General features: G+C 44.2%; 1 protein-coding gene across 1 annotated transcript; it reads right to left on the minus strand.

The window, feature by feature from the left end:
• Positions 1–1209: 1209 nt before the first annotated feature.
• CTU1 (cytosolic thiouridylase subunit 1) lies at positions 1210–6512 on the minus strand. The gene is made up of 2 exons (XM_026679476.2): positions 4269–6512; positions 1210–2667 (listed from the first exon to the last, which is right to left on the minus strand). The coding sequence occupies exons 1-2, from the start codon at positions 5005–5007 to the stop codon at positions 2111–2113; spliced, it is 1296 nt and encodes a 431-aa protein (XP_026535261.2). The 5' UTR covers positions 5008–6512; the 3' UTR covers positions 1210–2110.
• Between the last annotated feature and the right edge of the window lie 8856 nt (positions 6513–15368).

The raw sequence follows: 15368 nt of genomic DNA on the forward strand, positions 1-15368 counted from the left end.
TATTAAAACCTCTAGATCAGGGAGGTTCAATCTTGGCAATTTTAAGACTTCTGGACTTCAATATGTTGGCTGGGGAATTCTGAGATTGAAGTCCATAAATCTTAAAGTTGCCAAGGTTAGATACCCTTTTACTAGATATTAATGTAAATGAAATATTGTTCATGGGAAAATGGTATTTTTAACAAATGAAAAATAATAAGTGACATTGTTTTAAATGTTTCCAAATACCTTCAATATCTGGCAAATAATTTTGATTTTGCAAACCTCTCAAATGGGCTTGGGGGATCCCCAAATGTCCTCAAACCATAGTTATGGTAGCTAGATGTTCCTATGGTTGTCTCTTTCTAGGAATTCCTTTATGAGGGGCTGAATTAGTTCCTCACAGGTTCAAGTAGAAATGATAGTGCAACTGGATGTAATAACAAATGGTAGTTCACCTCTAAGGAGAACCTGGGCATAGGTTGAGGGTGGGAAATCACTGTATCTGATGGTCAGAAGGAGGACAAACCTGGTTCGAATTTCTGTAAAAGGAGCAACAAAGAAATAGATTTTCTGTGGTCTTCAGAATCAGAGGCGCAGCCTGTCAGACATGACTATTTGATAACTGCCATCCCAAATTGCAAATGGGAGAAATGTGACATTGAGCAAGTGATGGCTAGGTGTTTCTAGCTGTGCGAGATAGCCAGTAGCACGGTGCCTCAAAAGGGAGAGGCAACAAATTCAGAACAATTTTTGTTCAAAGCAGTTTTTAAGGAAATTGAAAAATTCTGCTATTTTAGAGACCAGACAGTAGTTTGAATCTCAGTAAGGACAAGACAACTCTTATTTGTCAAAGAGCAATAGTAACGTACGTGTAACAAAATCCTTAGTTTCAGCATCAGCCAAACATGTCTTGACGATGCTTGACTTCTTTTGAACAATAGGCTGATCTGAAACTGAACTCAGAAGGGAGGCATGGGGACTCCTGCATGAATCATCTACCCCTGGTGGAAATTATTCTGCAGGGGGAAAAAATATACATAAAAGAATTCTGAATTACCTTTCAACTTTCACCTTCAAGTTAGTCAGTTTTCTGCTTGGGGGGGTGGGAAAGAATCTCCAAATTCGGAGAGTTCAGAGGACCCAATGAATTTTTGTTGTCTGAGGACAGTTTTGTGTTGTTCATTTTATTGATTGTATTTTTGTATTGATCAATGATCAAAATAAAGCTCTGTTATTTGTCACACGCTTTATTTATTTTATTTATATTTCATATTTCTTAAGCCGCCCACCTCCCTCAAGAGATTTTCTCAATAAATCATAGCTGAGCCAACCAAGGTTTTAGTTTGTTTAGCACAGCTGATGAGCCTGGTTACTGTTGACTTTCTAGATCAGGGGTCTCCAACCCTGGCAACTTAAAGATTTATGGACTTCAACTCCCAGAATTCCTCAGCCAGCAAAGTTGGCTGAGGAATTCTGGGAGTTCAAGTCCATAAGTCTTTTAAGTTACCAAGGTTGGAGACCTGTTCTAGATCACTCAGAAAATTGAACTGCCTGGAGAGGTGATGTGTGAAGATGGGGAACAACAAGAAGACAAGGAAACTGGTCATCCACTACTCCAGCCTTGAACTCCTTTCCATGAAGGATAACCTCAGTCTTCTGTGACTAGAGGCCACCCTTAACTTCATGGCTGCAATCGCCACTTTGGGAACAGCAGCAATGCACAGAAAGCAACCTTCCTCACAACCTCCTCCCTCCAGATGTGTGGGCTTCTCCACAATTCCCAGCCAAGAGCAGCAAAGGCTGAACCAAGGAGGAAGGGGCCTGAAGCCCAACACACCTAAGAAGGCAAGGGAAGGACAGCACAGAAGGTGGTTCCTGCCCTTTTAGTACAAACACACGGACAGAAACCACCAAATGCAGCTGGGAATCCAATGACGTTTGCAAGATGGCTGCCCACGAATCATCACCCTTGCCCATCCTGCTGGAACTTGTGGTCCAGCAACTGGGATGGGAGCACACTGCTTCCCAACTCCCTGATCTATGCAATTCATTCTTAAGGATCTTTTTTTTTTTTTAAAGAAATCCCATCCCACCTGACCAGGAAAATGAGGATATAAAAAGAGGGAGTTCAGAAGTCTATTGTCCTCCCAATCCAGCTTGCTTTCCTTGAGTTCTCCTCTGCTTCTAATCCAGCCTCTGGCTTTTCCCCCTCCAACAAAGCCTTCTGCAGGCGGTTGGTTTTGCCAATGGCCAGCTTAGGGAGTCCACGGTTGAGTCCCTCCAGCAGCACACAAGCTTTGCAAAGGGGCTGGCTAGAGAAGTAACCGCACCGCCGGCAAGTGCCCTGAATGGGCAAGCGAACGTCCTTGCGGATAGCCAGACGCTCCCCCGAGTGCACCAGGTCAGCCACTGAGCTGGGCCGGATAGCTTCTAGGTCTTTCAGCAGGGCGCGGACGTGGCCCCGGTAGGCGTTGGGGGCGTACACGCACTCGGTGCTGAAGTAGTCCAAGCCTTGGAAGTAGGCATAGAGCACAATCTCTTTTTCATAAGCGTGCTTCAGCGGCTTACAGCGAGGCAGGGTTCCTTCGCCACCCGTCAAGATTTCGGCGCAGCGTTGAAGCCGGCCAACGTCACCCCGCAGGAAATTCATCAAGATTGTCTCGGCCACGTCATCAGCGTTATGACCTACGAAGCAAAAAGAAGTGTAATAGGGGGGATGAAATGGAGCAAATGGGCCAGAGGTTTCCAAACTTGGCAACTTTAAGACTTGTAAACTTCAACTCCCAGAATTCTATGCTGGCTGGAGAATTATGGGAGTTGAAGTCCACAAGTCTTAAAGTTGCCAAGTTTGGGGACCCCTGAAATAGGCTTTGGGGTTTTCTTTTACAGGAGTCAGCTGGAAACTCAACCTTCTTCCTCAGAAGCTGCCAGAAAGTTGGTCTGGGTTTATACTAGCAAATCCTCGAGTGATCAGTAATACACACGGAAGCGGCCATTTTAACAACTCAGAGACCTTTAGAAGATTTTCAAAATTGAGGTGCCATATTGAGAAAGAAGGAACTCCGGGTCTTTTAATAAAAAGGTTTGGCTTGGTTCTGAAGCTAAAAATGAAGATCCTGACCCTGCACATGCTCAGCATCACTCTTGCTACAGTTGGTTCAATGAGATACAATTAGCCAGGTTCACAAACTGCTCAGCTGTACATCAAGGTGCATTTGCACAACATGCTGAATCCAAACCAAACTAGGTATCATATTAGACTATTTCTCAGCCTCATCTCTTCTAAGGTGATGGACCAACTCCCAGAATTCTCCAGCCAGCTACTCAATGTGATGTCTGAATGTAGCCACAATTTATTTATTTATTTATTTTATTTATATTGCCGCCTATTCACCCATGGCTTACACAATGTAAAACCATATTTAAAACAAAAAATGAAAATGAAAACAATAAAAACTAACAAAAAGAATCAAATAAGTTAGTAAAGTACAATAGAACAAAATTTGGGGGGGGAAAAAACAGAAAATCAAAAACCAACTCCCCTCCCTGACCACAGCAGATCACACTGGCCACCTGATGGGCTCCATCCCTCTCTGGGTTCCCCAGGCCCGCTGGCAAAACCGGGTCTTCAGTGACTTTTGGAAGAGACCTAGAGTGGGGGGCCATTCTAATCTCTGGGGGAATGATGTTCCGGAGAGATGGAGCCACCACGGAGAAGGCCCTTCTTCTGGGTCCCACCAGGTGTATGTCCCTCAGAGGTGAGACTCCCAACATTCCCTGCCTCCTTGCTCTAATGGCTCGGGTGGATGTGATTGACAAGAGATGTTTCCTTAGATAACCCAGACCCAAGCCATGAAGGGCTTTAAAGGGGATAACCAGCACCTTGAATTGCGTCCGGATTGAATTGAATTGCACAACGCTACCAAAGTTAACGTTCCCCATTATTATTATCCTTCCAAAAGCTTTAGGGCAGAAGAGGTCTTCAAACTTGACAGCTTGAAGACTTGTGGACTTCAACTCCCAGAATTCCTCCTCCAGTCATGTTAGCTCAGGAATTCTGGGAGTTGAAGTCCACAAGCCTTAAACTGCTAAGTTTGAAGACCCTTGACTTAACAGGTCTTAAAAAAACAGGGAGGGGGGCAAAACTCCCCTAGCAACTCCCTTAGCAACAGAAAGGTTGGGTTCCACTGTGATCGTAAATCGAGGACTACCTAACACTGATTTCCACCGGCGTTTTTGTACCCTTGTCCGCCACCCCCGTCCCCGGGCGTAAGTCCTCCTTATACCTGTGGCGATCTTGTCCGCCCCTAAGAGAACGGCGCCCCGGTCCAGCGCCTGCCTCCGGAAGACGCCGCAGAAGGTGCAGTTGTTCCTGGCGCCGGTGTGCTGGACGATACGGTCCATGCTCCAGCCGTAAAGCTCCCGGTAGGAGACCACGTGCAAGGGCAGGCCCAGGCGGCCCCGGTTGCGCTGGACGGCGGCCAGCGAGTCGTCCCGGTAGCCCGCGATGCCCTCGTCCACGGAGAGCAGCAGGAGGCGCAGGCCGTAGCCATGGCGCTGGTTTAGCAGGCGCAGCACGTGCGCTAGCACCGTGGAATCCTTCCCGCCCGACGCCCCGATGGCCACCGTCTCGCCCGGCTGGAAAAGCCGCGCCGACACGATGGTGTCGTGCACCTCCGCTTCGAAGGCGGCCGCGAAGCAGCTCCGGCACAGCGCCTGGCCGGTTTTGGGGCGACGGAGCGCGGCGCGCTGAGCCCCGCAGCTCCCGCAAAGGACGGGCCCCGGCGGCGGCGGCGGCATCTCGCCAGCCGGAAGAAATGGGCCCCGGCTGCCCGGCTGCTTGACGTCCGCGAGGCAAGGACGGACTACGACTCCCGGCATGCTCCGCTTTGCCCGCTGCACTTGGTTCTCACGCTGCTCAGAACTTCGCTCAGAACTTAAGTTCCCACGAGGGGCTGAGTTGATGCACCGTCCGTCCCAGCTGTTGGGGTTCGCGCACCGTGGTGGTTGGGGGCTGCTGGCCATGTGGTTGTCAAGACGGCTTACTGAAGGTCCCCCCCCGCCCCGCCCAGAAAACCGGGGTTAAATCGATCGGCCTAGATGATCTCTAAGGTCCCTTCCAACTCTGATGTTCTATGTTTTCCAGCCCGGGGATCCTAACAGGGAGGACAATGAACCAATGGAACAAGCTTGTGGGTGCGTTGTGGGTGCTTCGTCGCTGGAGGTTTTTTAAGAAAAGCCTGGACACCCACTTGTCTGAAAGCATAGGATGGTCCTGCTCGAGCAGGGGGCTGGACTAGAAGACCTCCAAGGGCCCTTCCAGCTCTGTTCTGATTCCTGGGTTAAGTTGGAATAGGTAAACCGAGCACTACATGCCTCCTAGGAACGGCTGATCCATTAGAGCTGGTTATTGAAAGTGTAGTCCCAGGAGTAAACTTAATAATACAAGAGAGCCAGTTTGGGGTAGAAACAAGGAGGCTGCAAGTTCTTTTGTTGTAGGCATTTTTTACTGAGTTACCAAGTATTACAAAATACAAAAGTAAATAGAAGAGCAGTAGGGGGGAAGAGGAGTGAGGAAAGAAAAAGAAGCATTTACTGTTGACTCTCTTTGTTGCAGTAAAATAGGCATCAACATCATATCACAACTTTTTGCTGTTCCATAATAGTATAAACAAGCCATTTCTGTAAAGATCTATCAGTCTAATCTATAAAACTCAAAGTCAGAGTTTTATTCTTTTCCACATCTAGCACAAAGTTCAAAAGCAGTTTCCACATGGAAACAAAAGTATTTATGTTCTTTTCCTTAAATCAAAGTAGTCAGATTTTGCTATTTCAGCCAACTCATCAACTTCTGCAACGGGAGGCTGTGAGTTCTAATCTTACCTTAGGCATAAAGCCATCTGGGTAACTTTGGGCCAGGCACCCTTGTCTCAATCCTAGGAAGAAGGCAAGAGCAAACCACTTCAGAAAGAAGTCTGAAAACTGCAGGCATTCACCTGTAGTTAACACTGATTCAAAGGCACCCATATACAGGCTTAATACAGCCCAGACTATGTCCTCTTTATCCAGGATGCATTTAAGTACTTCTTTATTTATTGGAGATTTAAAGTTGTCCCGCTCTGAAAAGCCTCTGGATGGCTGTTGATGTTGCTATTGTTCAGTCACTGTGTTTGACTCTTCGTGATCCCATGGATTATAGCACACTAAGCTTCCCTGTCCTCTCGTCTCCTGAAGTTTGTCCAAATTCATGTTCATTGCGTTGATGACATTAACCACCTTGTCCTCTGCCCTCACCTTTTGCCTTCCATCTTTCCCAACACCAGGATCTCCTCCAATGAGTCCCTTCTTCTCATTAGGCAGCCAAAGCATTTGAGCTGCAGCTTCACGATCTGTCCTTCCAAAAAAAACAGTGAAGGCTGATTTCCTTTAGGATTGACCAAAGTGATCTTCTTGCAGTCAAGAGTCTTCTCCAACACCACAATTCGAAAGCGCTCTGGACTGTATATCTCATATACATCATTTAAAAACATGGTTAGAAACATAATAAAAACAAGACAATATTAAAAGAACTCCATAAACAATAACCCCAGGCCAGGAAACAGTCTTAAAAGATTTCTGGAGCACATGGAGAGTGATATTTCTGGCACTCTGGTTTTAAAAACTGCATCATTCTCAGCTCATTCAGCTGCTTGTTTCTGCAGTAACTATGGTGTGCAATTTGGTTCTTAAAAGCAAATTGTAAAATGCTGCCAATTTTCTCCCTAGTGATTTCTGAACTCTCCTAAGCACTGTTTAACTAGAGTATTGTTGTGATTTAACAGTAAGCACCATCACAAAGATAAGAGAGCCAGTTTGGTCTAGTAGTTAAGGCCACAGGCTATAAGCTAGGAAACTCTTGAGTTCTAGTCCTGCCCTAAGCACGAAAACTAAGCCAGTCACTTTCTTTCAGGCCAACTCACCTCACAGGGTTGTTGTTATGGAGAAAAAATAGGATGAAGGAGTATTAGGTATATTTGCCACTTTGAATTATTTGATAAAAATGGAGGTTGGAGAAGTATAAATAAAATAAGTTGGGTGATACTATTAATCCCAGCCAAAACCTTTTGCCCATCTAATGCTTCATTCGGATGATGAGACACTGCCACAAGGGGGCAGACTTATCTTAAGCATCTTCTGGAACATGGACTTCTTCTCGGAAGATTATGGAACCTCTCACCTTTGCTGAACACTTCATGATTTTATTTATTTATTTATTTATTTAATTTTATTTTGTCAAGCGATTATAAGATAACAGGTATAAGTATAAACATAGTTATGAATACATGAAATGGATACAAATAAGAAAAAAAGAAACAATACCAATCATACCTACTGTCTCTGTCCTATTGTTTATTTTTTTTTAATTTATACATATCCATTTCATGTATTCATAACTATGTTTATACTTATACCTGTTATCTTGTAAGCGATTGACAAATCAAATAAATAAATAAATAGGACAGGGACGGTAGGCACATTGGTGCGCTTATGCACGCCCCCTACAGACCTCTTAGGTCAATAGTAGGCAGTCTAAGGTTAAAGTTTTTGGGGGTTGGGGAAGAAACCACAGAGTCAGGTAGAGTATTCCAGACATTGACCACTCTGTTGCTGAAGTCGTATTTCCTGCAATCAAGTTTGGTGCGGTTTACCTAGATTTTGTATCTATTGTGTGCTCTTGTATTGTTATGGTTGAAGCTGAAGTATTCATTGACAGGTAGGACATTGCAATGTATAATTTTATGTACTATACTTAGATCAGACCGAAGGTGGCGTAGTTCTAGGTTTTCTAGGTCTAGAATTTCAAGTCTGGTGGCATAAGGTATTCTGCAACAAGTAGAGGAGTGGAGAACTCTTCTTGTGAAATATTTCAGGACTTTCTCCACTGTATTAATTCTGATGACCCAAAAACAGATTATGTGACATTGGGGAAGAGACCCCTGTGACATCCAATGTTTGTGCTCTGTCTAGCTCTGGTTTGCACTTGTCCAGTCATGGTTGTTTAACCTATAGCAAGGGTCTCCAAACTTGGCAACTTTAAGACTTGTGGACTTCAACTTCTAGAATTCCTCAGCCAGCCATGCTCTCTAGGGAATTCTGGGAGTTGAAGTCCCCAATTGTTAAAGTTGCCAAGTTTGGAGGGCCCCTGACCTATAGAAATGTATTATGTAGGAAAGTAGATGGGCTCAGCTGCAAAATCTGCTTCCTGTTATTTTTCCATCATTCTTTGCCTGGGGTCAGAAGAATTTAATTTCCTGTCTTCTTTGCAACTGCATTCCCAAAGAGGCCCAGGGAAACCTTTCTGATCAAATAACTTTTCTATTTTTTTTCTCAAGTACTGTGATATTGGAAAAGGAGAGCTAGTTTATTCAATTTCTGAAAAAATTTAAATATAATAAAACAAGGAAATTAAGAAGGAATAAATGGGAAGGGGAAAATACAAAGTGAAAAGAAAAAAAAAGGTAACGTCTAACTTTCTTCAATACAGTTACAGATATAAAACAATCTTTTGATCTAAAATTCAATATTGTTTGGTATTGCTATAATCTCAAACAATTCAAACAACCAGACCTCAACATATAGCATTTATTTCAGCATCGAGCAAGAAGTCCAAAAATGGTTTCCATGTAGAACAGGGGTGTCAAACTCACAGCCCATGGGCTGGATGCCTCACGTGCTGGCCCCTCCCCCTCCCAGTTTAGCGAAGGGGGAAAAAGTCCTGATACGCCAGGGGACGATGCTGTGACGTGAGTTTGACACTCCTGACGTAGAAAGAAAGCTAGACAAAGTATTTTATTTCATTAAGGTAATTTCATTAAGATATTAACATTGCAGTCTCAACTTTTTATTTTTACATACTCATATATGCTAGCCATTTCTATAACAAGAAGCTTATCTAATCAGCAAAACCCAAGTTTCATTTTTTCCCCATCTCAAGCATAAAGTCCAGAAGCTGTTTCCAAGCAGAAACAAAATTGGGCATGTTCTTGTCTTTGATTAAAGCAGTCAATTTAGGCATCGCTGCTAGTTCCATCTGTTTTTCTAGCCATTCATCCATTGTGGAAAGTAAAGTATCTTTCCATTTTTGTGCATAAAGTATTCTTGCTGCTGACAGCAATACAGATATGATATTGCTTAACTAACACTCTCAGTGTCCCCTGCCAATAGCCATATTTGCCTGGTGTTTCAGTACATCCTGATGGACAATACATCCTTGTTGGTAAAATGCGGGCATTTCCCTTTCTGTGATATTCTACAATTGTCAGCATTGTATAGAAGGTGTCACGTGAACATAACTTTCTCTCCTATAGCCTTAAATATTTCCTATTTGATCAATTTTAAAATTGAAAATGACAGGTGCTGCAAGTACCCTCCAAATTTGGCATGTCTGTTATGTATTTCTTTAGTCCCTTAAGTAAAATAAATAAAATTTGATTCTGACATTTCCTTACACTGAATTCTTACTCCTGTTCTTCTGGATTTCTGGCCTGGGAAATGCATCTCTTATTCTCACCTCAGGAGACACTAAACAGATAACAGATAACCAGAGTTGGAAGAGACCTTGTACGTCATCTAGTCCAACCCCCCACCGCCCAAGCAGGAGACCCTACACCATTTCTGACAAATGGCAGTCCAATCTCTTCTTGAAAGTCTCAACTGATGGCGCTCCCACAACTTCCGAGGGCAAGCAGTTCCATTGGTTGATTGTTCTCACTGTGATAAAGTTTCTCCTTATTTCCTGATTAAATTTCTCCTTGTTCAGTTTCCGTCCATTGTTCCTTGTCTGGCCTTCAGGTGCTTTAGAAAATAGCTTGACCCCCTCCTCTATGTGGCAGCCCCTCAAACATTGGGACATTGCTATCATGTCTCCCCTGGTCCTTCTCTTTACTAGACTAGCCATGCCCAGTTCCTGTAGCCATTCTTCATATGTTTTGGTCTCCAGTCCCCTAGTCATCCTGGTTGCTCTTCTCTGTACTTTTTCTAGAGTCTCAACATCTTTTTTATAGTCTGGTGACCAAAACTGGATGCAGTACTCTAGGTGTGGTCTTACTAAGCCTTTATAGAGTGGTATTAGTACCTCACTTGATGTTGATTGTATCCCTCTGTTAATGCAATTTAGGATTGCATTAGCTTTTTTGACTGCTGCTACACACGGCTGGCTGATATTTAGCTGGTTGTCCACTAAGACTCCAAGATCCCTCTCACAGTTACTGCTGTTAAGTCTGGTTTCACCCAGTCTATATGTGTACTTTTGGTTTTTCTTGCCTAAGCGTAGAACTGTACTTTTCTCTACATTGAAGTTCATTTTTTTAAATACAAATGGTTGTAAATTGAGGACTAGCTGTACACCCTTTAAAACTCTTCAAATTCTCTTGTCCAGTTCTGGAAGGCAGTTATGAACATTCCATGCCTATGCAGTCCTCAAGAATATGTCAGAATTAAAAGCTTTGATGTCCTCTGATGGAAAATTATGTAGCAGAAATTCAACAGACAACTCTGGGCTAATTTAATTTAATTAATCCAACCAGGGGACAATCACTCATTCAAGGATCCTGTATCTCAGTGTCTGATATGCTCTTTCTTAAGACAGCATTTCCCCCCAACAATTTCACATGAATTTTGTTGTCACCAATGTGGGTTTGTTTTAGTTCATTATACTGAGCTACATGCATTCCAGACCAGCAGTTTCGTGGCAATTTCTACCACTTATAAAGTGTTCTTAAAAGTTGTAAATCTAGTTTTGTAACATTCCATCGTTATTTTTGACCAGATGGCAATGGGAAGTTCTGATATATTGTTTTCAACTTCCTTCTCTTTCAAGGTGAGGCTGAGGTTTTTGGGATAGGTGGAGGAGGAGAGCATGGTTTCTAGCACTTATAATAAACTGAACTACATCTTAGAATTTAAAATATAATTTGTCGGTTTTATTTAGTTATTAAATATTTATGCCACCCATCTCCCCTTTAAGGTGGCTCTGGGTAACTTACATATGAAAGATAAATGGAAAAATAATTAACATATTAAAACTGCAAATTACAATTTTAGAACTATATGGTATGCAGTTTGCAACATATCTTGGTATGTTTAACCTCATCAGCTACAAATCTGTAATTTGCTACAGTACCTTAACCATTGATTAATTCTGTGCTTGGATATTCTGCAAGCAGGTTAAATGTCTGTGTAAATTCAGCCCTATTGCTTTGAATGATGTGTGCCATCCATCATGCTTCTTCTGGTTGATATAGTTCATCTGGAATTGCCGTAGTGGAAAAAGTGACTTTAAGTGACTCAACTTCAAGCTAATCCCAGATCTCTAATTAAACATTAAGTAGTGCAGAAAGGAACATTTCAGTTTAATCAAGAACACTGTCACGTTTTACCCAACGTTTAATGGTGCAAACGTAAAAATGTTTACACAGAAATAAATCTTGCTAATATCAAAGGCTGGTAGTGCCAATCCAATTGTTAAAATATGAGTTATGTTTTATAAAGGTTTGCCTTTACCATCACATCCTGATCACACGTCATTTGAAGCAAAAAATAAAATAAATATTTGCTTATACTTGAGCCTTTTCTAAGCTATATTAACTTCTCAACATCTACCGGGGAGGCACCAACACCTCAGAGTCTATGTGTGCGAATAATACATTTTGTATTACAAGTATGTGCTCTGCTCCTGAAAAAAAACCTTTATTGAAATTTAAACTGCTGGGAAAGTTGTACAGAATTTAGGCCCCTTAGTAGGCTTAATAATAATTGTAATTATGTAGCAGCACAGCCCTTGATGAATGCACACATTGGGGGCTGAGAAATTTATTTTTTATTTATTAAAGAAATGTATATGCCTGCCTAACTAACAGTGATTCCAGTGGCTCACAGGAATAAAATCTCAAATAAAAAAAAAACAATACCCACCCTCCACTGCCTTGGCGACAACGTTCCAACAAACCATTTGATGCGCTCCATATCCACCTGGGATCCTCCAGGCCTGCTGGCAAAACCATGTCTTCATGACCTTTTAGAAGAGTATCAAGGTGAAGGCCAGTCTTGTCTCCACAGGGATGATGTTCCATAGGGAGGAAGCCATGACAGAAAAGACCCTTCTTCTTGATCCCACTAGATCAGAGGTGGGGAATCATGGCCCCTTTATGACTTGTGGACTTCAACTCCCAGAATTCTTGAGCCAGCATGGCTTCTTGTTGTTGTTGTTAGTCACCAAGTCGTGTCCGACCCATCGCGACCCCATGGACAACGTTCCTCCAGGCCTTCCTGTCCTCTACCATCCTCCAGAGTCCATTTAAGCTCACACCAACTGCTTCAGTGACTCCATCCAGCCACCTCCTTCTCTGCCATCCCCTTCTTCCTTTGTCCTCAATCTTTCCCAGCATTAGGCTCTTTCGCAGCGAGCCCTTCCTTCCTTCACATTAGGTGACCAAAGTCTTTGAGTTTCCTCTTCAGGATCTGGCCTTCTAAAGAGCAGTCAGGGTGGATCTCCTCCAGGACTGGCTGGTTGGATCGCCTTGCAGTCCAAGGGACTCACATAGGAGTCTTCTCCAGCGCCATAGTTCAAAGGCCGCAATTCAGCCTTTCTTATGGTCCAACTTTCACAGCCATACATTGCAACTGGGGAAACCCGAGTCTGACACCCCTGGTCTAGTGAAATGGTAAATGGTATAGCATGGCTGGCTCAGGAATTCTGGGAGTTGAAGACCAACAAGTCATAAAAGGACCATCGTTCCCTACCCCTGCACTAAGAATCCGACTAGAGCTGGAAGGGACCCTGAAGGTCTTCTAGTCCAGCCCCTGATCTAGTGAAATGGTAAATGGTATAGCATGGCTGGCTCAGGAATTCTGGGAGTTGAAGACCAACAAGTCATAAAAGGACCATCGCTCCCTACCCCTGCACTAAGAATCCGACTAGAGCTGGAAGGGACCCTGAAGGTCTTCTAGTCCAGCCCCTGATCTAGTGAAATGGTAAATGGTATAGCATGGCTGGCTCAGGAATTCTGGGAGTTGAAGACCAACAAGTCATAAAAGGACCATCGTTCCCTACCCCTGCACTAAGAATCCGACTAGAGCTGGAAGGGACCCTGAAGGTCTTCTAGTCCAGCCCCTGATCTAGTGAAATGGTAAATGGTATAGCATGGCTGGCTCAGGAATTCTGGGAGTTGAAGACCAACAAGTCATAAAAGGACCATCGCTTCCCTACCCCTGCACTAAGAATCCGACTAGAGCTGGAAGGGACCCTGAAGGAGTCCAGCCCCTGATCTAGTGAAATGGTAAATGGTATAGCATGGCTGGCTCAGGAATTCTGGGAGTTGAAGACCAACAAGTCATAAAAGGACCATCGCTCCCTACCCCTGCACTAAGAATCCGACTAGAGCTGGAAGGGACCCTGAAGGTCTTCTAGTCCAGCCCCTGATCTAGTGAAATGGTGGTATAGCATGGCTGGCTCAGGAATTCTGGGAGTTGAAGACCAACAAGTCATAAAAGGACCATCGCTCCCTACCCCTGCACTAAGAATCCGACTAGAGCTGGAAGGGACCTTAAAGGTCTTCTTAGTCCAGCCCTGATCTAGTGAAATGGTAAATGGTATAGCATGGCTGGCTCAGGAATTCTGGGAATTGAAGACCAACAAGTCATAAAAGGACCATCGCCCTACCCTGCACTAAGAATCCGACTAGAGCTGGAAGGGACCCTGAAGGTCTTCTAGTCCAGCCCCTGATCTAGTGAAATGGTAAATGGTATAGCATGGCTGGCTCAGGAATTCTGGGAATTGAAGACCAACAAGTCATAAAAGGACCATCGCCCTACCCTGCACTAAGAATCCGACTAGAGCTGGAAGGGACCCTGAAGGTCTTCTAGTCCAGCCCCTGATCTAGTGAAATGGTAAATGGTATAGCATGGCTGGCTCAGGAATTCTGGGAGTTGAAGACCAACAAGTCATAAAAGGAGTCCAGTCCCTACCCCTGCACTAAGAATCCGACTAGAGCTGGAAGGGACCCTGAAGGTCTTCTAGTCCAGCCCTGATCTAGTGAAATGGTAAATGGTATAGCATGGCTGGCTCAGGAATTCTGGGAGTTGAAGACCAACAAGTCATAAAAGGACCATCGTTCCCTACCCCTGCACTAAGAATCCGACTAGAGCTGGAAGGGACCCTGAAGGTCTTCTAGTCCAGCCCCTGATCTAGTGAAATGGTAAATGGTATAGCATGGCTGGCTCAGGAATTCTGGGAGTTGAAGACCAACAAGTCATAAAAGGACCATCGTTCCCTACCCCTGCACTAAGAATCCGACTAGAGCTGGAAGGGACCCTGAAGGTCTTCTAGTCCAGCCCCTGATCTAGTGAAATGGTAAATGGTATAGCATGGCTGGCTCAGGAATTCTGGGAATTGAAGACCAACAAGTCATAAAAGGACCATCGTTCCCTACCCTGCACTAAGAATCCGACTAGAGCTGGAAGGGACCCTAAAGGTCTTCTAGTCCAGCCCCTGATCTAGTGAAATGGTAAATGGTATAGCATGGCTGGCTCAGGAATTCTGGGAGTTGAAGACCAACAAGTCATAAAAGGACCATCGTTCCCTACCCCTGCACTAAGAATCCGACTAGAGCTGGAAGGGACCCTAAAGGTCTTCTAGTCCAGCCCCTGATCTAGTGAAATGGTAAATGGTATAGCATGGCTGGCTCAGGAATTCTGGGAATTGAAGACCAACAAGTCATAAAAGGACCATCGTTCCCTACCCCTGCACTAAGAATCCGACTAGAGCTGGAAGGGACCCTGAAGGTCTTCTAGTCCAGCCCCTGATCTAGTGAAATGGTAAATGGTATAGCATGGCTGGCTCAGGAATTCTGGGAGTTGAAGACCAACAAGTCATAAAAGGACCATCGTTCCCTACCCCTGCACTAAGAATCCGACTAGAGCTGGAAGGGACCCTGAAGGTCTTCTAGTCCAGCCCCTGATCTAGTGAAATGGTAAATGGTATAGCATGGCTGGCTCAGGAATTCTGGGAATTGAAGACCAACAAGTCATAAAAGGACCATCGCTCCCTACCCCTGCACTAAGAATCCGACTAGAGCTGGAAGGGACCCTGAAGGTCTTCTAGTCCAGCCCCTGATCTAGTGAAATGGTAAATGGTATAGCATGGCTGGCTCAGGAATTCTGGGAGTTGAAGACCAACAAGTCATAAAAGGACCATCGCTCCCTACCCCTGCACTAAGAATCCGACTAGAGCTGGAAGGGACCTGAAGGTCTTCTAGTCCAGCCCCTGATCTAGTGAAATGGTAAATGGTATAGCATGGCTGGCTCAGGAATTCTGGGAATTGAAGACCAACAAGTCATAAAAGGACCAT

Source organism: Notechis scutatus, chromosome 8, assembly GCF_049901735.1.
Source record: "Notechis scutatus isolate UNSWTSFEM ecotype Mainland chromosome 8, rNotScu1.2, whole genome shotgun sequence".
NCBI classification, from domain to species: domain Eukaryota; kingdom Metazoa; phylum Chordata; class Lepidosauria; order Squamata; family Elapidae; genus Notechis; species Notechis scutatus.

What these genes read in the sequence shown, in the direction of transcription:
- CTU1 (XM_026679476.2), bottom strand. Translation starts at nt 5,007, where the DNA reads ATGGCCAGCAGCCCCCAACCACCACGGTGCGCGAACCCCAACAGCTGG. An exon ending in GGCGGACAAGATCGCCACAG is followed by an intron (nt 2,668 to 4,268) that starts GTATAAGGAGGA and finishes TTTGCTTCGTAG; the next exon opens with GTCATAACGCTGATGACGTG.